This window comes from Furipterus horrens, unplaced genomic scaffold, assembly GCF_987537825.1.
Source record: "Furipterus horrens unplaced genomic scaffold, mFurHor1.1.pri manual_scaffold_3, whole genome shotgun sequence".
In the NCBI taxonomy this organism is placed as follows: Eukaryota; Metazoa; Chordata; class Mammalia; order Chiroptera; family Furipteridae; genus Furipterus; species Furipterus horrens.
Window position 1 is genome coordinate 156,719,914 of NW_028327173.1, and position 27,388 is coordinate 156,747,301.

At 39.5% G+C, this 27,388-nt stretch overlaps 1 protein-coding gene across 3 annotated transcripts in view; it reads left to right on the plus strand.

The window, feature by feature from the left end:
* Positions 1-1,642: 1,642 nt before the first annotated feature.
* Positions 1,643-27,388, plus strand: part of MAPK6 (mitogen-activated protein kinase 6) — a 30,739-nt gene continuing 4,993 nt past the window's right edge. Inside the window, exons 1-4 of one of the 3 annotated variants that reach the window (XM_090270610.1) lie at positions 1,643-1,819; positions 14,196-15,385; positions 16,741-16,885; positions 23,886-24,050. In XM_090270610.1, the coding sequence (XP_090126736.1) occupies positions 14,831-15,385; positions 16,741-16,885; positions 23,886-24,050 (865 nt within the window). In that variant the 5' untranslated portion in view covers positions 1,643-1,819; positions 14,196-14,830. Of the gene's footprint in view, positions 1,820-2,368; positions 2,479-14,195; positions 15,386-16,740; positions 16,886-23,885; positions 24,051-27,388 lie in introns of those variants that run through there. The other 2 variants (XM_090270608.1, XM_090270609.1) reach the window with 2 other exon arrangements.

Genomic DNA, 27,388 nt, shown 5'->3' on the forward strand with positions numbered 1-27,388 from the left:
TGAACACTAGAATACTGACTGACCTCATCTTTATCAGGGTAAATAGTCTCCTCCTCAACAAGATCACTCTATTGGGTTTATCAAACAACTGTTTACTCTTCTAGGCTTTCTACAAGACTGTTCCCTCTCTGTGTCCACTCATCCTAAATGATTATATCAAATTTAGTCACGCTCTTTCACTGAAAGACCCACCTGAAACCAGATCCTTCAAATCTAACTATCCTACTCTTGATCTCCCTCTTTGAGACACTGCTCAGACTATCAACATAGTGGTCTCTCTTAATGCTGTAAGCAATAAACTTGGCTTTGCATGTTCAACAGGTTATTTTGGTGGTCTTTGATGGAAGTCAGGAGCTGACATTACATTTTAAGCTCCTTGAGGAAAGTCACAGTGCTTGTTATTTTTTCTCCTCTGCACTTCCTCCCTCCACGTTGATGGGTGAGGGAGGAAGGTGTCATAAGGATCTGAGGGGAGCCTAGAGCAGGGGCAATGGGAATGCATAGTGGTAGCAGGTAAGGAGCTCTTGTGGCAGAGAGGTTGCATCCACAAATTAGAAGTCTTGGAGTTGGAACAAGCCTCCCTTTTCTCCTGGTTTCATCTACTTACCATCTTGTCACACCTGGTATTCAGATAGTACTGTTTTAAATATTTAAAAAAGTAAAACATTTAAGCTCCATCCCAACAACTTAACTTCAGGACACTATGTGATCTTGGAAGCAGTCTTTGCCTCATGCTTGAGACTTGAAGATGGGCATAATAATGGATAAGGGCTGCCAAACTTTTGGTTCTCATTCAGGGATGGTGATTAAGCCATTGAAAAACTATATTGACCTGCGTCTCTAATTTCATAAATATCTACGTAAATTTCACATAAACACTGGAAAGACTCCTTGGACTCAATAAGCCATGATAAGGTTTGCTTCTCAGCCAGGCGGACCTAAGAAGTCACCAATCCATATTTCCCAGTACACTGCTTGCCAAATTCTACACTTCTGTCAAATTGTCCTTGCCCTAGTTTCTGCAACAAGCCAGGTGCTCCCCTTCTCCCTGTCTTTGTTCACACAGTTCCATGCCAGGAACACTCTCCCTCCTACCTCCTCAGGTTACTGTAACATCGGTTCCTTTTGATCCAGCTTGAAGGTCACCAGTGGCGACCTTACTTAGAAGCCTTCCTCCATACCCTCAGGCAGAATTAATGGCCTTCTTGGCCTCTAACGTGTTTGCATTGTAAATCAGCTGTTGTCTTCTAGTCAATCCATCCTCAGGTCCAGCCTTCTTGTTCTTGGCCCATCCTGGGGACAGGGAACGAATGCCTAGTCCTCTTGGATGCCTTGAGCCTTGCATGTAGTAGATGCACAGTAAACGGTCATAAGGAGTTTGGCACTTTGTGTTCTAGTGCTGGCGAAAAGAGAAGAGCAGAAAGGACCAATCTGTCCTCCTCCCCGCCCCGGTCCAGCTCAGCCCAGCCCAGCCCAAGGCGACTGATGAGTCCACGTGCCTCTTCGGCCACCCCCGCGGCGCGCCGGGACCAGTCACGGGCGTTGGAAATTCCGGCGCATGCAGACTCCCTGGGTCGGGCGGGGGCGGGGGAACTCGTGGAGTGAGCCTGTGACGTTGGGGGCGTGGCGCCTGGAGGCCCCGCCTCTCTCCCTCGCCCTCTCTCGCGGGTCGGGGTTACATGGCGGCGACTGCGGCAAAGCGAGAGCTTCGGAGACTCCGCTCCCGCCAGCACAGCCGGAGACCTGAGCCCACACTGGGGGCTGTTCGCGGGCCCCGCACTCCCTCGATGAGTCGGAGAAGTCCCGTGAGTGTGTGTGTGTACGTGTTCGGGGCGCGTCGGCGGGGCAGCTCAGGAGGGCGCCGCGGCGGGCCCGGCGGCGGCGGAGGAGCCGGCTCCCTCCTCCATTGTATGTGACCCTCCAGCGGCCGCCGCTCAACAAAGGCGCTTTTGTTCCATCTCCTTCCCGCCCCCTGCCCGCCCGTCGGCCCGCCAGCTTGGGCCTGGCTGGCGCGTACCCGCGCGGGCCGGCGGGCCGGGGTCCCCGCGTGGGGCAAGGAAAGCGACCGGCGCGCCCCTCCCACCCGGCACGCCCCTCGCCGGCAGCGGGTCCCTGCCGTGCCCGCCCTTCCCGGAGCCCCGCTTGCAAGCTGCGGCACCTCCGCCCGCCCTCGGCTTCCCAGGTTCGAAGCCCGGCCGGGCCCTGCCGGCGGGCTAGGGGCGGCGGCCGGGAGGGGCGGCCCGGAGAGCGTGAGGTGGCGCGGAGTCTCGCCTTTCTGGCACGCTGCCTGTCGAAATGCGCCCGCGTCTCCTCCCCCATCCCATTCCAGTGACTCGGCCTCAGCTGACTCCGGCCGGGCAAAGTCTCCAGTGGACTCGGCAAATTGCGTAGCGCGCACCACTGAACCGGCTCGTCTCAGAGCCCTGAGGTCCTCTGCCCAAGTTTTGAGTCTAGCCTTAAATGAGATACAGAAAACTCGTGAGTCGGAATTCCTAATTTCCCCCCTGCCCTCTGCTGCAGCCTTTCCTTCGCGGCGTTCGGGACGGTGAGCGGTGGTCTGTGAAAGTACCCAAGTGAAAACTTGTTTTGCCAGTTCACTAAAAAGAGCCTTCGCTGTGCATTTTTATCTGACTTGGTGAGGTCCATAGAAAAGTAAAGATGTTTTGGCCGCCTTTTGTTCCTTGTTTTAATAATAAGACGCAGCTGGTTCAGGTGTTAGGTGGGAGCTCTATGTAGCAGGATCTTTTTGATGTATCTCCTGTTTTTTTTTCCTTTTGCTTGCTCATTGGAAAAAGTTCAGTGAAGGGAACTGGTGATGTGGAATTGAAAGCCTACTACATTTGCAGCAAAATTCGTGTTCTTCAATGCTAAAAATGCCGCTAAAAGTCAGTCTCAGTATTAGCTTTTTTTTTTTTTAACGGATACAAGATGATTTGTTGAGGAAAAAAATTAACGGGACAAAATGAAGCGCCAGCAGCTTCAGAGTAACTTTCTGATTGCTTGATTCTGCTTTATTTTTTAAAGTTCTGATTGGACATAGCCTCTCTTTCAACGCTGGGAAACTGAGATGGAAAGAGTAATCTAACTAGATGAATGCAGGGTCCAAAGAGGGAATTGCCTCTAGAGTTTCTCTTAGAAACGTCAGATTTTAAATGTTTGAAAAATAATTTTGAATTGGGTGGAAGAAACTTTACATATTTTTAGCACATAGTTGTTCAAACATGTTTATGAAGGACTTGCTGTGTGCCAAGATGTGTGAAGTCCTTTCACACACATATATATTACATCACTTAATAACTATTGCCTTATGAAACTTGTAAAATTGCTTATTGGTGTTCGAAATTCAGTAATTGCTGACATTTAGGAAACGTCAGATTTAAGCAGGACATGTTTTATCATCTAGATAGTTACTATTCAGGGGAAAAAACCTCTGGGAAATGATTGTTTATAACAATTTTTATATATCATAATTTGGAGTTCACTTCTTTGGAAAAGAGGATTAAAACTAGTGTTTGACTACTTTCTATAATTAAGAATCCAGAGTAGATGAATTTTGCAATAGAAAAAGCACACGTTCTCATGACAAGTGCCAGTGCTAAATGTGTTGCAGTGTTTTGCATAAGTTCATTTAAGCATCGTGAGAATTCATAACTGACAAAATGGTAAGGGTGCTGACTCAGGGTACGTTGCTGAAGGGGATGGGGTCGGGTAGGAGGAAGCCTGAAGTGCTGCAAGTTTTGAGTTGGTGATGACTCATCCTGCCCACGGACTGCTACGTGGCCCTTTTTTTTTCTTTTTTTACACTGTATTTTTTTAAATGATAGGCTAAAATGTTTCTGTCCACATTACAATTCTTTCTCGGGAGGAACCACAATTTCTCTAAAAAAGAAATGGCTTCTTAAATTGCATTTTTAAAAGGTTATATATATCCTTCAGGTGGAATTTTATAACATTTATTGAGAGGAAAGGTAAAATTGCTGGTCAGTTCCTACAATTAAATATTCCTAATTGAGAGAGATTTGTTAGATTATTTACAAAGGACAGATAGTACTTTTACAGTGTGGGTAGAAATTAACTTTATGTTTTCATTGGTAATGTAAAAGTTATCTGTAATATGTAGAAAGTAGTTTAAGTGGTAAAGGTACTGAAGTTCATCTGAACATGAGCTTTTCATTTAATGGAATTATACATAGTGCTCTCTGCTGAGCTATGAGTTTTCAGTTTTAATGAAGACCACTTGAAATAGGTGTTGTTACAGGCACTGTTTTTCGTCAGTCTTTTTTAAAGATAAGCTGACTCTACAGTTCCAAATTTAGAACATACACCGAAATTTGCTAATTAAGATATTTTGACTGATTCTAAAAAGCAACTGTTTAGCAGGTTGGCTTAAAATAACATTGAGAAAAAAACAAGATTGAGAATAGCAGTTTGTTTTAAAAATGAGAATAGAAGAAATAAAACTCCTCATTCCCTCACTCTTCTTTGTATACTATTTTCTCAAAGTGAGTTTCTTGAAGAGTTTTGTGGACAATAAAGTGTATTGTTAATGTGAATTAAATCTTTGGAGAGATTTTGGAAGATCATTGCATGTTTTATATAGAGGAACTTTAACAAAGTTTAACTTAAACTTTAAAATATATTTTCTACAAAAGGAAATATAAAAATACAAATATAAAAGTATTATAGATTTTCAAAGTACTTCCTATGTGTGTGTTTTTAAGAATACAGGTAATTAGCTGTCGTGCATAATTCAGAATTTATAAGCAAACTGGATATCTTAGCTTCTTTTCTGTGAGGTATATTGCCTTATGAAATGTTTAGCCTTACCACTGCTATCTGGTTCTTTGTATTGCCCACTTGAACGAAGTGTTTTTCTAGGGCCCCTGTTAAAATAGAAAGAAGATGCCTCAAAAGTATATTCTTTGTGGCATTGTTGGTTGCCTCCTGTCAGCTCCTTCAGCCTGTTTTGTGAGCAGTTACATTACTCTACAGCCTGCTAGTGGTATGGGGATTTTGGTCAGTTTTATTGCTCAAACTCATGACTGAGACTTCACAAAAACAACAAAAATGTTATTGTAGTTAATGGTTTTTTTTCCAGGGGGTTGCTTTTCATGTGAAACTGATGCTTTTAAGGTCACAGTATAGACTGCATCCAGCATTGTTTTTTTCCTCCATGAACTGCATTTTGGAAAATAGAGGGTGTCACTCTGATAGTTTTTAAAAGTTTGTCTTTCATACATGCTAGCCTTTTAAATCCATTTCAGAAAAGTTGTACAGAGATCAAATGTTTATATAGGAAATAACATTTTTCCATTGATTTTCATTTAAATTTGATATATCTTTTCGTGGGGAAAAAATGGTATCACAAAAAAATGTTTGTTAGAATCCTAGCATTTACTTTAGGAAAGAGACTCTGCAGAGGGTGTGAAATCTCTGTGCATTTAATTCTGAACAACCATGAAGCTATGACATGTTAAGTGTATACAGAGAGGGATCATGGATGTTATCTCGCCCCTGGTACATACATCATTTGACAACTAAAGAAACAGGTGCAGGGAGACCTAAGACTTGCGTACTCAAAGTGTGATTTCTGGAACAGCAATATTAGCATCACATGGCAATTTGTTAGAAGTGCAGAATCTTGACCCTATCTTATGACCTACTGAATTAGAATCTACATTTTAACAGGATTTGCAGGTGATTCAAATGTACATTTTTAGAAGCGCTGTTACATGATGTGTATATACATAGTTGCTCAGCTGATTAGTGACTGATTTGGAAAACTCAGGCCTTGAATTGCCTTTTCCATTGGCCCTCCTGAAAAAAAGGCAAAAGGAAAATTGAGGATCTAATCACTGTCCAATAAAATTTTCTAGGATGACTCAGGTAGTCTGTGTTGTCTAATGAGGTAGTCCCTAGCCACAGGTGATTATTGAGCACTTCATGGGTGGTATACCTGAGGAATTGAAATTTTAATTTTACTTAATTTCAATTAATTTATATTTATATAGCGGTAGTGGCTACCATACCGGGGCAGCACAGATATGGAGGAAATTACGCACATTAAGTGTAAAATTTTCTAAGCTGTAATTTAATAACTGATTGGGCTGAGTTTAATAATTTTCCTCTTCATTTACAAATTGGAAAGATGGTAGGTTTCTACTTTTCTAGTATGCTCAGCTGTTATTTTAGTAGTTATTATAAAGCAACGCCAGTTTTCTGATTGATATTCCTGTGCGCAGTAAAATAATCTAAGTTACGAGAATGTACATTTTTCCCTTTTGTCTCAAAGGTATTTTTACTTGGATTAAAAAAATTAAAAATAGCTGTTAAACAAGTGATTCTAAATTATCTTGTGGATAGCATTGAGAGGACAGTTTTTGCTGTTGGCCTAGTGCCCCCAGGCTTGTTGGCACTTGTTGATAGCTACCAGATTGATATGTCATTGGCTTTTTATTTCCAGGTGCAGCAGCACTGAGTGGTTCTTAACTAGCACCTTAATGCAGTGGGAAGATTCTAATTCTAGAGTAAGTCAGACTGGCCTGTGTCCAAATCTTGACATTCACTGAAGGTGTGATTTCAGCGAAGTTGCTTTACCCCTCAGGTCATCAGTGTTCTTGCTTATAAAATAAGACTTACTAGGTAGTGGTTGGGAGTAACAAATAATTTGTTACTTTGAAAATACCTGGCACTTAATCGTCGGCAGCCGTCCGTCTCGAGAGACGATGGCGTAACTTCTTAAGAGTCTATCTGCACCGCCGAGAATGGCTGTGCAGTCCGACTCGGGAGTGACACGGTATCTGTCTCCTCCCGTGTTGAATCGACATCTTGCGATGACACTGGAGTGTCCTCTCCAGTGAAGCTGAAGCTACAGAGCCTGGGCAGGGTGATATGGAGGGTCTGCTGTTGCCCATGCAGCAGACCCCCCCTCTCTTCGCAGCTGAAGGGTCCAAGGGAAAGACGGAGTCAATACAGCTTGGCTTCAGGTGCGCCGCAGGAGTTGCCGGTGTTGACTACAACGTCAAACCGCCTTAGGGACTCCGGCTCCGGATTTTCTGTCGGGGTTTACTCCCTTAGCCTTTCCCCTGAAGAGGTATGCCGCAAGGCAGCGGAGGTTTTTTGGAGTCAGAGTTTTCCTTCTCTTATGTGCCCTGACTGGAAGATCGAACCAGCGACACTTAGCTCGCAGGCCGACGCTCAATCCACTGAGCCAAACCAGCCAGGACAGTAGGTTTGATAAGCCTCAGTTTATAGGCACTTAATAGGCACTCAATAAGTATGAATTACTTTCCCTTCTCCTACTACTTAGCTTTTATAGCTTTCTGTAATTTACTCTAATGCTTAAGATTCCAACCAGATTCAAGATATATTCTGATTTTAGGTTTTGTTGTTTCCCAGGGTTACTATAATTTCATGCCTCGCTTCGTTTATGTTACATCGTTTGTAGATTTCCTCCACTTGTGCTCTGGATTTCTTCTCGTAACTTCCCAGGCACCCATCTCTTGCTCTCATCATGAAATTTTCCTTCTCTGTTGGGTCATTTTTATTAGTATGCAAATGTGCCACAAAGTTATACCGTCCAGTATGGTAGTCACATTTCAGTTGTTCAGTAGCCATATGTGACTTTTGGCTACTGTGTTGGACAATGCTGATATAGAAATCTCTTAAAAACTGTCTCATGGTTCCACATTCTTCTCCTCTAGCTGTTGCCTCATTTCTCTCATCTTTTAAGCAAATTTTCATGAGTTGTCTTTGTATGCCCTTTCTGCTTTCCTTTGCTCTTCAACCTTCTCCAGCACCATCTCACCCTTGAAATTGTTCTAGTTAAGGTTACTGGTGAATTACATTTACGAAATCCGCATCACAGGATCTTGTTGTAGCATTCAGTATTGTTGACCTCAGTATTGTTTTCTGCCCATTTACTTGCTTCTCTTTCTCTTTTTTAAGATTTTATTTATCTGTTTTTAGAGTGAGGGGAAAGGAGGGAGAGAGGGAGAGAAACAGCAATGTGTAGTTGCTTTTTGCACGCCCCTGAACTGGGGACCTGGCCTGCAACCCAGGCATGTGCCCTGACTGGGGATTGAATTGGCCACCTTTTGCCCTATGGGATGACACCCAACCAACTGAGCCACACTGGTCAGGGCTTCAATAAGTTTTTTTGAATAAAATATAATGGATGGATAGAAGAATTAAAGCTGTTTTACTCAAAGTTGTTCAAAACATGTTGATTCTCTCTGTGTTTGGATTGCATTTCCCCTCTCCCTTGAAGAAGGTATTATACTGTGTGACCAAAAGTGAATAAAATGTGAGTAGAAGTGAAGTGTTATCATTTTGGATGTAAGCTTTTGGCACCAGTGAGATATTCCCACTTCCTCTTTCTGGTACGTGTAGTGGCAATGCTAGAGACGGTAACTACTTTGATAGGATGGTAGCTTTGTGGGACTTGTTGCATGAGCAAGACTTAATAAGCCACTGAGATTTGGGGGTTATTACTAATCTACCTTGACTACTACAGAAATTTTTATTAATTTTCATTTGTTGGAATTTTCAGATATCCAAAGGTACTTGAAGAAGGAGGCTGTCTGCATGTCTTCCACTTGTGTATTTGCTCCAGTGTTTCCTTAATGTTAGAAGAGGAGTCAGAAATGAAGGCCTGGGCAAGAAGATAGGAGAGGGGATGAAGGATTATTATAATTATTTTTAAATTTCTAGCCATAAGTTTATAGAAGGGATTGTTTGTTTAATGTTCACATAGAATGGTTTCAGTCACATTTACCCTGTTCCTAGATATATCACTATAATTGCTCGGGAACAAAAATCTGTGAAATAAAGGACTTGTACTGTGCTTTCATAGGTCATTGACTTTTAGAATCGGAAGGTTCTTTAAAGATTGTTTGACTATCTTGTTTATCTGGTCTGTGAAGTTCTGATACTCCAATATGGATATCATAGAGTAAATAGAAACTAGGTATGAACATCAAAATAAACATAGTGACATTTGTTTTGTAATGGCTTTTAAAAGTCAAAGGCAAATTAAAATGGATTTAGGGACTCAGACAATTTAAGAACGGAGGTTGGAAATGGAAGAGAATTTTTGAAAAATTGGATACTTTGCAGCCTTGTAATCATCTGTTTTTGATTTTGAAAGTTTCTAACTAGCAGGCGTTCCTGGTAGCAGACAAAGCCTGTTGGACTTTTGTGTTTTAATTTTAAGATCCTCCCTCCCTAGGTTCCTAAGATCATTCATTAACACTAATTTGTACTCTAGGCCTCTTTGAGGTTGGAATCCTGGGAAGGGCTCCTGATAACTTCTAGGACTAGTGTACCTTAGCAGCAAGGGCATTGTCAAGAATGCATGTGAGAAAGCAGATAAGCTGTAGCCTTTGGCCTTCTCTGCCCTAGAAACTTAGTAGCTTTAATGAGAGCCTAAGACATGATTTTAGGGAAGGGTGAATTTCCTATAACAACACCTCTCTATGCCAGAGTTGGGAGACAGTCCTGGGTGAATATAAGTAGATCTCAACCTTTCCCTTCTCTCCGATAGCAACTGGGTTTTGGCTGAGAAGATTGTGAGGCTGGCTGGATTCCATTTAACTCAAATTACTCACTTGACCCCGGAGAAGAGCAAAATAGGCAAGAGCTGTTGAGGAGAGAGGAGGGGGAGAGCTGTCAGTGAGTGTGATCAGGTCAGATGATCCTCATCAGCGTTTAACCTGAGAAACAGCAGAGTGGAAGATGGAAGAGAGAACCAGAAGAGTAACCTTTATGTTACAGCCCTCATCTCAAACTTACTTTGAGCATCAAGGCTTCCTTACTGACACAGGCCAAGTTGTAACTGAGTAAGAAGGGAAAGAAAACCCATTTTCTATAGGATGGGGGTCATGGGGCAGAGTGAAGTTATTCTACTGTTTTATGTTTCTTTCATTTGCATTTTATAACTATTTCATAGACTTAGGGCCTGACTCAGAATACCTGTATTCCTCTTGGTCTGGGGGCCAGGCTAAATGATGAGAAAGCAGGAATTAATTTAGGGAAGAAAGCAATGCTTGATGAGACAGTTGTGTTAATGCAGTTTCAGAGAACTGTCTTATAAACGTAGGAAGCTGGTACCCAGCCTGGGCTACATAGAGCTTTTACTTCCATGTTATGGTGGATCACTAAAAGAAGACCACTGGTAAAGCATAAAGCCAACTTCATTCTTATAAATCATTCTTTGTGCTTCATTTTATTCATCAAATTGTTAAAAACAGAACATTGACCCAGCTAATTAAAACTTAACTAATGATCTCTCTCAAGCAACACAATATCAGCACTGAGGTTAGTAGGAATGGATAACATTTGGCGGTAGGGAAATTGGAAGGATGCTAGGAAGGGTCATTTTAAGTTACTTTGCCATCTTAATTTTCCTTTTCTTCCCTTGAAGTGTGTGGAAAGTGCAAAAGGAATATGGGACCTCAGATCTTTCTTGAGCTTGAATTTTGCTTTTATGAAGTTCAGAATGAAAGATGGTGGAGAAAATGGTGTAAATGGGACATTTCTAGAGGTCATTGATGTGTGGCTGGTGGGTGCTCTGACCAGTAATTTGCTGGTAGAGTTGTACCTGCATGCTTTAGTGATGCCAAGGAGCTCCATGATTGATGTGAAGGATGGAGGTAGTTGGAGAGATCGGGATTTGGAATATAACTGCTGTGAGGATCAAGGTGATAAAGATAAGGAGAAAGCTGTTTTGATGGTCACTAAGAGTGGGCATGGGAGGCTTCTGCCTTTTTCTGGCTCCTAGAGGCACACACACCCCCCCGCTCTCCCTAATTAGGTCAGATCCCCCAGTGTGTAGGCTCTTACGGCAGCCTGTACCATTCCTGCTACCACCTGTCCCCTTCACATTCTGATTTTCCCTGCGTTACTTTATTGTTGGTCTCCAGCCATACTGTAAACTCCATGAGGACAGGGCTCGAGTCCATTTTTACTTACCATTTTGTCCCATTTTAATATATAATTAGCAAATATTTGCTGAGTAGAGTGTGACTAAATTCAAAACATTTACTGGATCCACTTTATCATGCAGAAGTATAACATTACCTCCACCTTACTGATTAAGGTGGGCTTACTTTCCAAGCTCCTGGATGAAAAGGTGCTCCAGTAGCTTTTGGTCTAATGGATATGGAAGGACTTTGAAGAAGACTACTCACATAACAATGGGGGGGCAGATCACTGTGGAAGCACTGTTACTGTAAATAATGCGCCCCCCCCCCCCCCCGCCCCGCAACTTTTTTAATTGGTACAATCCTCACTGTCTAGTGAAATTACAGCTTTGTCGACAGATATTTCCTTCTCTCTTTAGAATGGTCTCATATTTCTGAAGTCTGTTCAAGGCTTCAGTATAGTCATCATCTGAATCTGTTGATGTACATAAAGAGGACTATGCAATTCTCAGCTAGACACAGCTCCTACCTTCCCCAAGATGAATTTTTACCCACTCTGCCCCTGTAAAATGCCAGTTAGTCACTGAGATTTCTGAAAAGGTATTTTCACCCTTTTACTTGTTTCTGGTCTGTGATGTTTCTTGATCTCAAAAATTTAAAGGGGGCAGACGTGGACGGGAGGGGTTCTTGAGAAAGATCTCTCATTCTCATGGCTCTCTCTAATCTGGCTGCAGTTCTTAACTATAGTGCTGTTCTGTCAGATGATGTTGGTGTCATTTTTGACAAAGCGTTATTTGTACTTGACTATGATTGCTCTATTAATGAACTAGAAGCTTAAGAGAGTGCGTAGAGATGTTACTGTTCCTACATCAGGTATATAGAATTGACTTAAAAATGTATACAGTATTTATAAAAAATATCTTAAAACTTGACTGAGCATTTAAGAAATTGTCTACATTAGGGCAGGAAGGTAGATTTAAACAATCATTCTATTTCTGGTGGAAACTAGAAATAAAACATTTCAGAAATAACTGGTGCCTCTGAAAAATACTGTTTTTCTAGGATATTTGGTAGAGAATAAGAACTATCAACATATATACAAACAGAAAAAATTGACAGGGGATGTACAGTATTAATTAAAGCCCCTTACAAGTCTTATGTATTTTTTTTAATTCAAACATTTATTTGAAAACCTTAACTTTTAACTGTTTTACTACAAGTAGACTGATGAGCTACAAGCTATAGAATTTTTAGTCTACTTTTTAAACACCAGATTTCTGAGAAGCAGACAAAAACTTGCAGACAGAAGAAACCGTCTCTCTTATAGTAAAACAAATAAAGCTATTATACTGTTGCTGTTCTTCACAATATTAAGCAGATACAAGAAGTGCTCATATTTAAAAGAAGTCAGGAACAGTAAATATCAATTTTTGTTAAATAAAGCTGTTGCCATAAGGATCATTTATCTACTTAGTCTCTGAGTTATTAATTTCATCAGTTTCTTTCACAGTTATTTTTCATGTTTGTCTAATTCTCAGAATTGAGGATTTGTTCAATTTGAGGCTAGTGCTCTTATTATATATTTTTAGAATATTGTATTTCCACATGTGAAGTATGAAGGACTATGAAGCAGGCGGGAAATTAAGCCAGATTCCTTATTGTATTATACAAAAACTTTACTACTGTGAAACAGCTGTTGTGTTTGAGAGTCCTAGTGGTTCTCTTAAGCGACAGCTGAAGGTAATTGTCATTGCCTTTAAATAAATGGCCCTTTGAATAAAGGAGTATTGCATCTGTATCACCTTTTAGATAAAAATGTCAGCAACAGGAAGCTTTTCCACTTGGGGGTTAGGTTCGATTACTTGCATATACATTTAAATAAGCTACTGCCTTGGCCTCCTAGTTGTTTCTGGGACATGAGATGCACATTCACCTTCAGTGCTAGTCCCTCTGTCTGGGACAAGTTACTCCCGCATAGCATCCCTGAGGCCCATTCACTCCAGTACTTCCTCCTTTAGAGCTTTGTGCCAGTACCACCAGAGAGGCGTTACCTAACCAACCCCCTGTCCCCTTTGTTTTAGTTTTCCCACACCGCTTACTGCCTCTGACATCTTTGTGGTTTTGCTTGTCATCCTATCTTCCCCAACTGTAATAAGGGCTCTTCATACACATACCACTGAGCTCTGTAAGACTCTAATAATTTGTCATACTTAAGTTTTTCAAAAAGAAATAACACATAAAGAGATATATTTCAAGTATGCTGTGTAATCCCACCCTGATCCTAATTCTTCCCTCATTCCTCCAGGAAGTTATTATGAATTTGTTACCCATTTCATGTATGTTTTTTATAATTTTGGTACATAGCGTATGCATCCATAAAATAGCATTATTTTGCATGTTCATGAACCTGATATAACTGGTTTCAGCTTGAACATTTTCTTTTTAAAGATTTTATTTATTTTTAGAGAGAGGGGAAGGGAGAGAGAAAAAGAGGGAGAGAAACATCAGTGTGTGGTTGCCTCTCGTGTACCCTCGGCTGAGGACCTGGCCACAACCCAGGCATGTGCCCTGACTGGGAATCAAACTAGTGACCCTTTGATTCACAGGCTGATATTCAATTCACTGAGCCCACACCAGCCAGGGTTCAGCATGCACATTTCTATCTGCAGTTTGCTTTTTAAATTTAGTGTATATTTAGTGATTTCAACCATCTCCATTCATTTTTATTTTTTGTCATTATATAGTAGTCCACTAAATGAATATAGCTCATTTTTTTATGTATTTTGTTGTTGAAAGTTTAGCTGTCTTTAATATTTTGCTATTCCAAAAACAAATAAGCATTTTGTGTGTTAATTTTTAAGCATTTCTGTAGAAAGTGTTTCTTGAAGGGAAATTGGCAAGTCAGGTGGGCTGTTTATTCTTTTGTGTTACTAATGTTTTAACCCTCAAAATATACTGAAGAGTTCTGTAAAAATATTCTGGAACTTCCCTTCCTTTACTCATTGACATTTAAGAAATGATACAACCTAATGAGCCTAAATATTACAAAGAACCTAGTGTGGTGATATCTGGAGTCTGAGCCAACACATAGGAATTACTTACAAGGATAGCTATTTTTGATTGAAGGTAATCTTAACATTTAGTGACTATAAAATAAGTGTAATGTACCGGTAGTAGTTTATAGTTAAGTGCCCAATTTGTGTCATTTTATAGAGTTGAAGAAAAGAGCATTTCCTTCAGTAGTAACTATTCTCCTTTTTTCTCATCCCCTAGGTTGTATCAGAGTAAGATGGACGGTAGCTTTGATTGTGATTGTGGTGAGCTGGAGCCACCTGATCACTAACAAAAGACATCCTCTGTTAACCAACAGCTGCCAGGGCTTCCTGTTGAAATACACAGCAACAAAGGAAGAAAAGAATCAAAACGGAAATAGTGCTTACTGGCACCTTAGAACGATGCTGCTCAGGACCAGTCCAACACTGAATGTATCTGCACTGTGAGGAGAATGTTCATAGAAGCCTGTTGTGTGCATATTTATTCACATTTTTGTTAAATGTTAAATCGTTTAGCACAGTAAATCTGAGTGCATAGTATGTCATTTCATTCCGTTTGAGTTTCTCGAGTGTTTTCTTTAAATGTCTGCAGAGTTGCTGCCCCTTTCTTGAACTATGAGTACTGCAATCTTTTTAATTCTCAATATGAGGAGAGCTTTTTGAGCTTTAAATCTAAGGGGAACTCAACAGGCCTGGTTGGCATATGCAATGAACATCAAGAAACCATCTTGCTGTAGAAGCAAAATTATTTTTCTTCTCCCTTTTTGAAAGATCTTTCCTTTTGATGCCAGTTTTCTTCCTTGTTTACACAAGTTCAACATTTCGAAAGGAAAAGGCAATAGTAAGAATTTCAAAATGGCAGAGAAATTTGAAAGTCTCATGAACATTCATGGTTTTGATCTGGGCTCTAGGTATATGGACTTAAAACCATTGGGTTGTGGAGGCAACGGCTTGGTTTTTTCTGCTGTAGACAATGACTGTGACAAAAGAGTAGCCATCAAGAAAATTGTCCTTACTGACCCCCAGAGTGTCAAACATGCTTTACGTGAAATCAAAATTATTAGAAGACTTGACCATGATAACATTGTGAAAGTGTTTGAAATTCTTGGTCCTAGTGGAAGCCAGTTAACAGATGATGTGGGTTCTCTTACCGAACAGAACAGTGTTTACATTGTTCAGGAGTACATGGAGACAGACTTGGCTAATGTGCTGGAGCAGGGCCCTTTACTGGAAGAGCACGCCCGGCTTTTCATGTATCAGCTGCTACGTGGGCTCAAATATATTCACTCTGCAAACGTACTGCACAGAGATCTCAAACCAGCTAATCTTTTCATTAATACTGAAGACTTGGTGCTGAAGATAGGTGACTTTGGTCTTGCGCGGATCATGGATCCCCATTATTCCCATAAGGTACTTACAGACTTTTACTGATGTACATCATTAGAGATTGGTACTTCTGTATTTCCTTTATATGTTGTGACGGAATTTGTAGTTAGTTGTACTAAACTTTACATAGTACCTTTTCTTCTGATAGAGATCTTTCATTTGCAATCTCCTGTGTTTGAAATGAAGGTCGATTGGGATCCTAATTAAATATCAATTCCTAAAAATGTATGGTTATTTATTATAATTGAAATTCTCCCTTATTTAAAAATAAAAAATATTATTCTATGTTTAGGGCAGTGGTGTGGTCCTACCTGAAGGTAAGAGAAGATGCTATTTCAAATTTTAGGTCTTTGAGTCTATCACATAGACACTAAGACTAGCCAAAGGATTCATAGTAGCTTTGCCTTAGGTAACTTGCTTTTGTACAAGAACTTAATATTTTCCAAATCAAATCCTGGTCTTTTAGTTTTCAAATGAAATGATGTGCAGAACTCTGATGTTTAATATGGAGCTGCTTTGGTTATAAAGTACCCCTAGGAGTCCTGCTTGCTTGGCTCCCATAGCACGTTGTCTAAAGTAAATCTTTTCATTCACACATGTCCTCTCTCATTAAGTATAACTTAATTAAAAAACACCAACAACATAGAAATTGAGTATTATGGCTAACAGTGAAGTATTGTGGAGAGAACACTGAACAACTGCACAACGAGTTACACTCTGAAACTGAATTCCATTTCTGCATGATCTAAACTATATGACCTTAGGCAGATTCCTTAATCTCTCTTGTCATTGCCCCTGCAGATGGAGTTACTATCTACCATCACAATTTCTCAGGGTTTTGAGGATGAAATAAGGCAGTATATGTATAACCGTTTTTGCAAAATGCTTTAGAAATGTAAAGTAGTAAAGTTGATTAAGAATGGGATGTGTAGTAGAGCCTGGTCCCCTGGATTGTCAGTAAGGAGGTTGGCATTGGTTTATAAGTAGCACCGCTGGTGCTCTTTCCTACCTTTCATTGATTTGAAGCATACCTGCTCCTTAGTTAACAAGACTTGCAGTGAAAACTAACTCCTCTTCTGAAACGTGTTTCGAATGTGTGGCTTAGAATTATAATATATTTTGGTAAGCATCATAAGATGATCTGAATATCATCTTATAGATGGTATATCCCAGGGGAGTTTAACCACAGAATTACAAGAACCTTGAAAGTAGGTGCAGAAATCAACAGTATTGTTTTAAGATTTAACAATTATGAGTTTTTGTGGGTGGGTTTTTTATTTTGTTTGTTTTTTGTTTTTGGTAGAGCAAGGATTCCTCAACAAATCAAGTTTTGTGTGCTGTTCTTTGGGTAAAGTAAAAAATTTGTTTGTTTTTTTCAGGGTCATCTTTCTGAAGGATTGGTTACTAAATGGTACAGATCTCCACGTCTTTTACTTTCTCCTAATAATTATACTAAAGCCATTGACATGTGGGCTGCAGGCTGCATCTTTGCTGAAATGCTGACTGGTAAAACCCTCTTTGCAGGTTAGAAATTTAAAATATATGTGGGAGAATTCCCAAGAGGAATAATTTTGCATATGTCTATGAAGAAAGATTTATTTAAAACAATTTATTATAGTCTGGAATATTAAAATATAAAGTAGTGTTTTTAATATTAAAAAATTGAGAAAACTTTACATATTCACTGAAGTGTTGACTCAGTAAATTTAGTCAGAATTCTTTTTTTGTATATCTTATTTCTTATATACGATTTTATATTTCATAACTCCATAATACTTGTTGGTAATTTGTATTCAATGGTATGTGAGTTGCCTCACGCTGTCCGTTTTTGTCATGTCCTGGTGAAATTTTTAGCTTTTATTAAAAATCTAGTAATTCTTTGGCTGCCTTGCCTAATCATTCCTGTGGCTTGAGCTACCATATCCTGTTGCCTGACTACTGTGACCTTTTAGAAACAACCAAACAAGTCATTTTTTGCTGAGTTAGTGCTATGAGGGAGTCTAAAGTGTAAGAGAGGGAATTAAGTCAAGAGGGGAAGAAGTGAATAATCCATGAAAACACCAAGTTTCATACAGCAAAGTGTGAGTTTATATAAAATTACTTAGTACAACCTGTAAGAGCTGCAAACTTAGAGAAGCTACATCAGTGATGGCTGGAACAGAAAACATAAAGAAGTCAAAGGATTTTTTACTATGTAGGAAGGGTGTAGAATTTTGATAGGTGAAAAGAGATAAAAAGTCGTATCTATAAGAGCATGAGCCTGGTATGCTCATGAATTAGAAAAGTTTGATGAACGCAAGGTGTCAGTTAATAATGAAGCTATTTATGACTGGTTAAAATGGGGCCAGAACACTCAGAAAGTAGGCAGAGGAATTTCCATTTGAAAAACTAGGAAATAGTAAGGTACTGAAGATTGCTTTAGCTAGAGAAGTGAGGTAATGGTGATTTAGGTCTTTTCCTCTCTTTTGACATCACTTCTTTCTTTCTCTGTAACCGATCTTAGAGTGGCCTTCCCACCACTCCCAGTTTGTGCCAAGAGCAGAAGGAGGGGAATGAAACAGGGTCAGCTTACAGAAGAACGATTAATGAAATAAACATTAGGGTGCATAAGAGAGCATTATTGAAGAAAGGATGGTATTCATAAAGGCTCTTAAATTTTTTAAAATACTGATACTTGTTGTAGCCCTCAGCTTACATAACATTAACCAATCCTTTGTAGTTTTTCCCTAAATTTATTTAAAATTTCTTTCATGATGTGTGGTAGTGATTGAATTTCATTGTAGGAAACTATGAGAAAATGCCAGTGATTATTGGGAATTAAATTGTTAAGTGGATTGAATTCTTTCCAAGGAGTAATACTGTAATTAGAGATTATAGTCCTGATACTCAAGTACCTCTGGCATACATAAAATAATTATTGTATTATTTGTTGTTGTGTGACAAATTACCTCAAAACTTAGTAGCTTAAACAACATTTATTATCTCACAGTTTCTATTGGTCAGGAATTTGTGAGTGGCTTAGCCAGCTGATTCTAGCTCAGATTTGCATAGTGAAGATGTTGGTTGGGGCTACCATCATCCGAAGGCTTGCCTGGATAGGAGGCTCCACTTCTAGGTAGTTTACTCAAATGACATTAGCAGGAGTCCTCAGTTCTCACCATGTAGGCTTCTCCATAGGATTGCTTGAGTGTCTTCACAATATGACAGCTGGTTTCCCCCAGAAGAACTAATGATCTCAAAGAGAGAGCAAAGAGAGTTAACATCTTTTCTCAAAAAATTCTATTAAGATACAATTCACAGACTTCCAGTTAAGATGGAGGCATAGGTAGGCATGCTTTGCCTCCTCATGCACCCACAAAAAAACAAACAAACAAACAAAAAAAAATTGCAATTAACCCTCAAGACAGATACATCCAGAACAGTCAGAAAATTGAACTGTATGGAAGTCTGACAACCAAGGATATGAAGCCGATGCATTCATCCAGACGGGTCGGAGGGCGGAGATGTGGTGTGGTGTAGAGAGGCAGGGGAAGAACAGGCACAGGCAGTCCCACATTTATGGATGGTATATAAAAATCAGAAGGGATACCTTGGGAGTGAGTAATCCCAGCCCCAGGCCAGACTGCACAGTCTAGGGTTCTTGCTCCTGGAAGATAAATTCCCGTAACTTCTGGCTGTAAAAACCAGTGGGGGTTAGGGCGGCAGAAGAAATGGCTGGATTTTCAGAAAGCTGCTTAAAGGGCCTGTATGGTCTTAATACATATGCATGTTCACCCACTCTGGGGGTCGACACTAGGGCAATAGCTGGAAGGGTGCCAGTCTCATATGGGGAGTGGGTGAAGTGACTGGAAAAAGGGTGAGTGCCAGTGGCACAGTTACCTCTCTGAGCCCTGCCCCCACACAGAGTCACAAAGCTATAAAGTAGGTGGCCCCACCCTGACAATTACCTAAGGCTCTGCCCCACACAATTTACAGGTGCCTTTTATAGGGAGTCAGAGCAGTTCTAGCTAATACACAGAAACAGACACAGGGAGGCTGCCAAATTGAGGAGACGAATATAGCCCAAATGAAAGAACAGAATAAAACTTCAGAAAAAGAACTAAATGAAATGGAGCTAGCCAACCTATCAGATGCAGAGTTCAAAACACTGGTGATCAGGATGCTCAAAGAACTCAGTACAGCAACAACATGAAGAAATGAAGGCTACACTAAGTGAAATAAATAAAAATATATAGGAAACCAACAGTGAAGGGAAGGAAGCTGGGATTCAAATCAATGATTTGGAATATGAGGAAGAAATAAACATTCAGCCAGAACAGAAAGAAGAAACAAGAATTCAAAAAAAACCAGCATAGTATAAGAAGACTCTTGAGACATCTCCAAATGTGCCAACATCCAAATCAAATGGATTCCAGAAGAAGAGAAAGAGCAAGAAATTGAAAACTTACTTGAAAAAATAATGGAAGAAAATTTCCTAATTTGGCGAAGGAAATAGATGTACAAGTCAAGGAAGCACAGAGAATCCCAAACAAGTTGGACCCGAATAGGACCACACCAAGACACATCATAATTAAAATGTGAGACGTTAAAGATAATGAGAAACTCTTAAAAGCAGCAAGAGAAAAGCAGAATTACCTACAGAGGAGTTCCTGTAAGACTGTCAGCTGATTTCTCAAAACAAATTTGCAGGCAAGAAGTATTCAAAATGAGGAAAAGCAAGGACCTACAACCAAGATCACTCTATCCAGCAAAGCTATCAAATGGAAGGGCAGATAAAGTGCTTCTCAGACAAGGTAAAGCTAAAGGAGTTCATCGCCAAGACATATTTTGATATGTTAAGGGGATTTAAGAAAATGAAGATCAAAACTATGAACACCAAAAAGGGCAACAAATTCACAACTATTGACAACTGAATATAAAAAACAAACAAAGCAAACAACCAGAACAGGAGCAGAATCATGGGTATAGAGATCATTTGGAGGATTATCAGCTGGGAGGGGGAAGGGGAAGAATGGGGAAAAGGTACAGGGATTAAGAAGCATAATTGGTGGGTACAAAATAGACAGAGGGATGGTAAGAATAGTATAGGAAATGGAGAAGCCAAAGAACTTAACATGCACGACCCATAGACAGGAACTAAGGGGGGGATTGCTGTAGGGAATAGGGGTGCCAGAAGGAGGGGAGAAAAGGGGAATAATTGGGAGAAAAGGGGAATAATTGGGAGAACTGTAACAACATAATAAAATATACTTAAAGATATATAGATCATGTACCATACAGTTCACCCACTTAAAATATATAGTTCAATATTTTTTTAGTATAGTCACAGGGTTTTATAACCATTTAATTTTAGAACATTTTTTTCCCTTCTAAAAGATACCTTGTAACCATTAGCAGTGTCATATGGTAACTATGTTTAACTTTTTGAAGAAATGCCAGACCATTTTCCAAAGCAGTTGTACCATTTTACATTCCCGTTAGCAATGTATGAGTTCCAGTTTCTCCACATTACACCAATACTTATATAAAGTATAGTCTGTCCTATTTTCCGTCTTTTTGGATGTGAAATAGTGATAGGAAGTAGTATTTCATTGTGGTTTTGATTTGCACTTCCCTAATGACTAATGAGGTTGAGCATATGTTTATTGGCCATATCTACTTTGGAGAAATATCTATCCAGACACATTGACTATGTTTCATTTGGGTTGTGTTTTTATAAATTGAAGTATATCAGTTCTTTATGTATTCTAGATCTAGATCACTTACCAAATACATGATTTGCACGTATTTTCTCCCATTCTACAGGTTATGTTCATTTTCTTTATGGTGCCTTATGAAACAGAAGATTTGAATTCTGATTAAGTCCATTTTATCTGTGTTTTTGTTTGTTTTGGTCACTTCCGCTTTTGGTGTCATATCTATGAAACTATTGCCTAATCCCTAAGTGTTTTATTGTTTATTTATTTATTTAAATTGATTTTGGAGAGGAAGGGAAATGGGGAAAGAAAGAGAGGAAGAGAGAAAGAAACATTTGTTGAACTTATTTATACATTCATTGGTTGCTTCTTGTGTATTCCCTGACCAGAGATCAAACCCACAACCTTGGCATATTGGGACTGCGCTCTAACCAACTGAGTTACCCAGCCAGGGTTATAGTTTTAGCTTTTAAATTTAGGTCTGATCTATTGTAAGTTAATTTTTATGCATGGTGTGAGATAAGGTTTCAGCCTCATTCTTTTATATGTGAATTGTCTAGTTATTCCAGCACCATTTATGCAAAATATTATTCTTTCTTAATTGAATTGCTCTGACCCTCTTGTCAAAATTAGTTGGCCGTGAATGCAAAATATCTTTGTGTGACCTAGACTCAAAAACGACACACAGTCACTTCAGCTTTATGTATTAGAAGCAAGTCACTAAGCGCACCTTACCCTTTGAAGGGAAGAGTATCAAAACATTTGTGGACCTATTTTAAAGCTACCACAACAATTTTACATCAAGAAAACAAAAATTTAATTTGTTTAATTTAAAATCATTAGATACTGCTCCAAGTTGTATAAAACGGGGTCAGAATTTACTGCTCTATTGATCATAGAAAGGTGGTGTATTTTTAAATATTCATTTGGTATATTCAGACACATTGCTTATGTGTAGCAATAAAAAGAATTAGATTTAAAAACCTATCTCTAAGTAACATAATTTTGATTGTAAACCTGTGTAAACTTGAAACATTTAATGGAATTGTTTGTGAAATTATTTGAAAGATCCAGTTGTAGTTTCCTTCTAATGCTTTATTGGTGGATTTGTGAACATTCAATAAAAACAGCATGAGGGACATCTAAGTGTTTTACATTTAGGCCTCAAATGAACAGAGCAATAAATGGCAAGTACTAAGCATTCATTGGAAATCTGTATATTTTTAACCTGTAGGGAGTGTCCTAGTATTATTTTTTTGGGTACAACTTAATATATCCATTGGATGTCTTAGTAGCTTCTCAAACTTCACCTTTTCAAAACGGAACTTCTGATATTTCTCCCTCATACTTTCTCTTTCTGCTGTCTTCCTCATCAGCAAACCAAAACCACTTTTTTAGTTGCTCAGGCCAGAATCTTGGCGTTGTCCTTCACCTTTGTCAGTACAGATCCTATGAGCTTTTCCTTCCAAATTATATCCAGAATCGAACTGCTTTTATCTTTATCGTTACCCTCCTTCAGCCATTACTGTCTCTCCTTGTTTAATTCAGGACCTTCTAACTAGCTTTTCTGCTTCAGTATTTGGTATCTGTAGTCTAGTTACCACATAGCAACTGTCGTAGTTCCCCGAAAGCAGAAATCAATCATGTAATTTCCCTGCTCAGACTCTGTAATGGCTTCCCCTCAAATTCAGGATAAAGCAGACCCTTTGTGTTCCGATACCATAGCGACCTCAGCTCCTGTTACCCCCCCCACACACACACACATACACAGCCCCACCCAGCTGTCTATTTCAGCTACACTTGCCTGATTGTTTCTTAGACATGCCAAGCCTACTATCTCCTCAGGGCCTTTGAGTCTTTTCCCATCTTTCTGGAATTCCCTTCCTCCATGTGAATGTGTGGTGTGCTCCCTAATTTACTCAACTTTCAGCTGCTCAGTGAGGTATTCCTTGGTCATCTTCTATTAACAATCCTATCCCCAACACTTCTTCCCCCTTAGCTTACTCTATATTTTTCTTCATAACATTTGTCACCATTTGACATAAATGTTTGCGGTTACTATCTCTTTTCCTCCATTTGCCATATCTATAAGCTCCTTGAAGGTAGGGATTTGGTCTGTTTTGTTTCACAGCTATATTCTAAACGGCTTACAGTAGGCACTCAAGAAAAATTTGAATTTTGAATGAATTTCTAGAAATTAGTGGAAAAGGAAACTGAATGGATTTTCTTTCTCTTCCTTCCTTGCTTTTTTTTTCCTTTTCCCTTCTTTCGTGCCTTCCTTTCTCTCCCCTCCCTCCCTTCCTTCCTTCTCATTTAGCATAAAGGCTCCTCTTTTATTTCTTTAATAGTGGTCTTGAAATGCTAACTGATCCTAACACATAGCTATAAAACTTTTTGTTTTGCAAATCCCATTTTATTGATGATGAAATAAAATTATCATCATGTTAAGTAGTCCCAAAGTTTTAGCCATTTAGATAGTGGTATAGCTAGGACTAGAGTATAAGTCTCTTAAATCACAATTCATTGATTTTTTTCACTGCTTTGTGATGCCTTAATATGAGACCATACTTAAAAGTAAATTTCTTATGGAAACAAAGAGCTAAAACTGAATATATTAATAAGTAGGAATTTAAATAGATAGGCTTTTTGAGAAGGTTGATGATATTCAAAAACACTGAAATCTGCTGATTAATGATTCCGTTAAAACTATTTTCCACCAGTGGTCATGACAATATCTAAGTTAATTTCTTAAAGCTTTAGAATGTGTTTATTGTGTTTGTTTATATTCTCTTTGTTTTTTTTTTTGTTTTTGTTTTTTTAAATATCAGGTGCACATGAACTTGAACAGATGCAGCTAATTTTAGAATCTATTCCTGTTGTACATGAGGAAGATCGTCAGGAGCTTCTCAGCGTAATTCCAGTTTACATTAGACATGACATGACTGAGCCACACAAACCTTTAACTCAGCTGCTTCCAGGAATTAGTCGAGAAGGTATTGTGACTCAAGGATAACCATCATGAAATGTGTGTATGTGTGTGTGTAACTAAGCAGGATCTGTGTAGGAAGCTTTAGCTTTTTGTCCTTAGATGTATGGCTTTCTTTCTTTTCTTTTCTTTTTTAAATATTTTTATTTTTTAATTTAATATAATTTATTTGTTTTTAGAGCGGGGAAAGGAGAAAGAGAGGGAGAGAAACATCAATGTGTGGTTGCCCCTCATGCACCCCCAACTGGGGACCTGGCATGCAACCTAGGCATGTGCCCTGAATGGGAATTGCACCAGCAACACTTGTCAAATGGTCTTTAGATAACTTTAGATATACGTAACACTTCAACTCTCATGTTTCCTTTATTTGGCCTGGCATTTAGGCTGGGATATGTTTCTTTTGTCCTTTAAGTAATTTTCCAGATATTGCAGAAGTTTATTCCTTTTTCCTGGTTCTAACTCCTTTTAGTTTTCCAGCTTATACCTCTTGATTATCTACCATAGGTGAGCATATTGATTTAACTGGCACTCACTAAGCTGGAATGGTGTTCTGTGAGGGTCATGAGTAAGTGTGGATATGAGTAAGAATGTGATTTAGATACGAAGGAGTGAGTGTAGTTGGGTGGTGGGGCGGGGGAGCAAAGGCTTTAGGCCAAGGAGAAGGTGGAGGAATAAGCAAAACTCCATAATGAGCAAACACATTACGTAAGAGTTTGCAGATTGGTATTAGGGGCTAAAGTGAGAGTTTCAGAAAGCATGAAAGTGGTAGGAACTTGGAGAGAATCAAAACTTTGTTGACCACTAAAACAATTAATTTCATGTCTCAAAATAGAGTGACATATCTTTAGATTTGTTTTTATAAATAAGATACGAAAGTCTTTTAACTCTTGTACTAATCTGTAATAGGTTTTTTTCAGGAAGAGCATTAGACATGAAAAATACCTTTTTAAAAAGTTGATTGTCTTACATCTTTAAGAATTATATTGTATTAAGATCCATCACTGTCAGTATTGTATAATTCTGTCAAGAGGATATATAGTTTCTTAAACATCTTAAGCTTTCTCTTAATTACACACCCATTATTCATATCGCCAACTCTGATTATTCTGTGTGGTTCAGGTGAGTGTATGTCAAAGTATTTTAAAGTAGCAAATGTTTTGAGAAGTAGGCACTAGATGGCAAAATCATGTTGACTTGGTCACCCTCACCCCCTCAAATATGCTTGGAACTTATAAAGTAAATGCTTAAATAAAAAGGAATCAGCTGTATTTAATTTCAGCAGGTTTCATGGGCTTCCTCTTAAGTAGTTTTACATTGCTAACCAGTCTTCCAGTCTGTCTTCATTGCTGGCTCTCCTGCTCCCAGCCCTATAGCCACTGTCCTGCCGTCCCTATTCAAAACTGAACAGTAGCCACATAGCACTTGACTCTGTCTCAGAGTTTCCTGTGAGAGCTCTTTAAAAAATTCAGACTGCTAAGTTAGAATCCAGAGGTGGGGTGCGGAGCAGGATGGCTATCTGTGTTTTTAAAACCCTCTGCAGGTATGGCTGTGCGCAGCCAGGTTGAAGGACACTGACTGCTTAGGGATAAGGTGTCTAGGCTCTGGAGTAAGTCATGGGTCCTGTCGCTCTGTCTAATAAGAAGAGACAAGGTGGAAATATGGGACATCGCCATTGACGCATTTGTAATCCAGCTAAATTTGCATCTCTTTTCCTGCCCCCATTAGGGTGGGGACTATGTCTCAGTCAGCTATAAAGCAAACTGAATATTTGGCTCCTGGCTAGGATTTATTCATGATGTGTTGAATGACTCTTTGATAATGGATTCATTAAGTTAACCGCTGGGCAAAGATCCTTCGTATTCACAAGCGGCAGAGCTGTGCTCACATACAAGTGTAATGCATAGTGTTTAAAGTTTCTGAGATTAAAAGTTTACTGCATAGATATGCTTCAAATGAATTGACACATTAAGATGACTAGGAACCCTTCTCTGGTTAATGTCTTTACATGAATACCCTTTTTCATTTTTTCTCCATACTTACCTCTCATCCTCCTTTGTCTGTAGTTTTGCATATATTTCTGTATCTTGGCACATTTCAACACCATTGTTGCAGATAGACCCATTTCCTCGAAAGCAGTGCTATTCCATAGAACTATCTACAGTGATGGAAATGTGCTATATATGCATACATTTGGGAGCTCAGCCTGACTAGTTTCTTTCTGATTTCTTTTTACTTGCTGCCTACAGTTCCCAAATGCCAGGGATTTTACAATATATTCCTCTTGTGTAGTTGACGGTATCTCTTCCTTTCTTCTGAGAATGGTAACTCTGTGTTTTAGAGTCTCTTGTCTTGTGACATGGGGCCCTGGACTAAGTAAGACTGCCCCTCCCCCCCAGGAGAACCAAGAACAGCTGGATATATTGTGAAATGACCCTTAGGTTAGGGTAATATAACAGAGGGTACAAGGGTCAGAGGGCGGAGCACAGGAAGGAATCTCAGCCCTGGGTCACTGAGAAGCATGAGTACCAATGAGCCTTAGGTTTTTCCTCTTAAGTCTTTTTTTTTTTAAATTGATTTTTAGAGAGAGAAAGAGATAGAGAGGGAGACATTGGTTTGTTGTTCCACTTACATATGCATTCATTGGTTGATTCTTGTACGTGCCCTGACTGGGGATCAAACCTGCAACTGTGGAGTATTGGGATGATGCTCTACCCAGCTGAGCTACCCAGCCAGGGCCTCTTTAGTCTTTATTTGACTGATTTAGGGTTGAATGAGATAATGTGAATAGGGTCCTTTCCAGACTACAGCTTAGTTTTTAAAGAGAAGGGCTATCTTTTCCTTTGAGACAGAAGGTAAGGATAAGAGGATGTGTTACAGACCACAGTGAAGACATAGGAATTGAGATAAATGTGAAATGGGCTTACCTGTTGAGAATGATAGAGAAGATTGAGAACATAAAGGGATGGTTTGGAACATTGCTGAGCACAATAGCAAAGGCCAAATTGAAATTGTACAGTACAAATTTGTAGTGAGCCAGGTATATGTGATTTTCTGTCTAGCTTTCATCAGTACTATATAGGGAGCAGACAAAGTAGATGGTGGAAAGGATTCAAAGTTGAAGATTGGTGTAAGTCGTATGGCTTATGAATGTGTGGTGGTGGTGGTGTAACGGCAGCCTGTAGGCTGGTGATGGATGGTGTGGTTCAGGCTGGGTGGTTCAGGCTGGGTAAGGAGCTTAAGAAGATATCAGCCTGGGTTCTTGGGAAGCATTGTGTGTATGGTAGTTCTACCAGGGCCCTAAATTGATCAGGTGTGTTGTGTGATATGTTGGCGTGAGATTGGTGT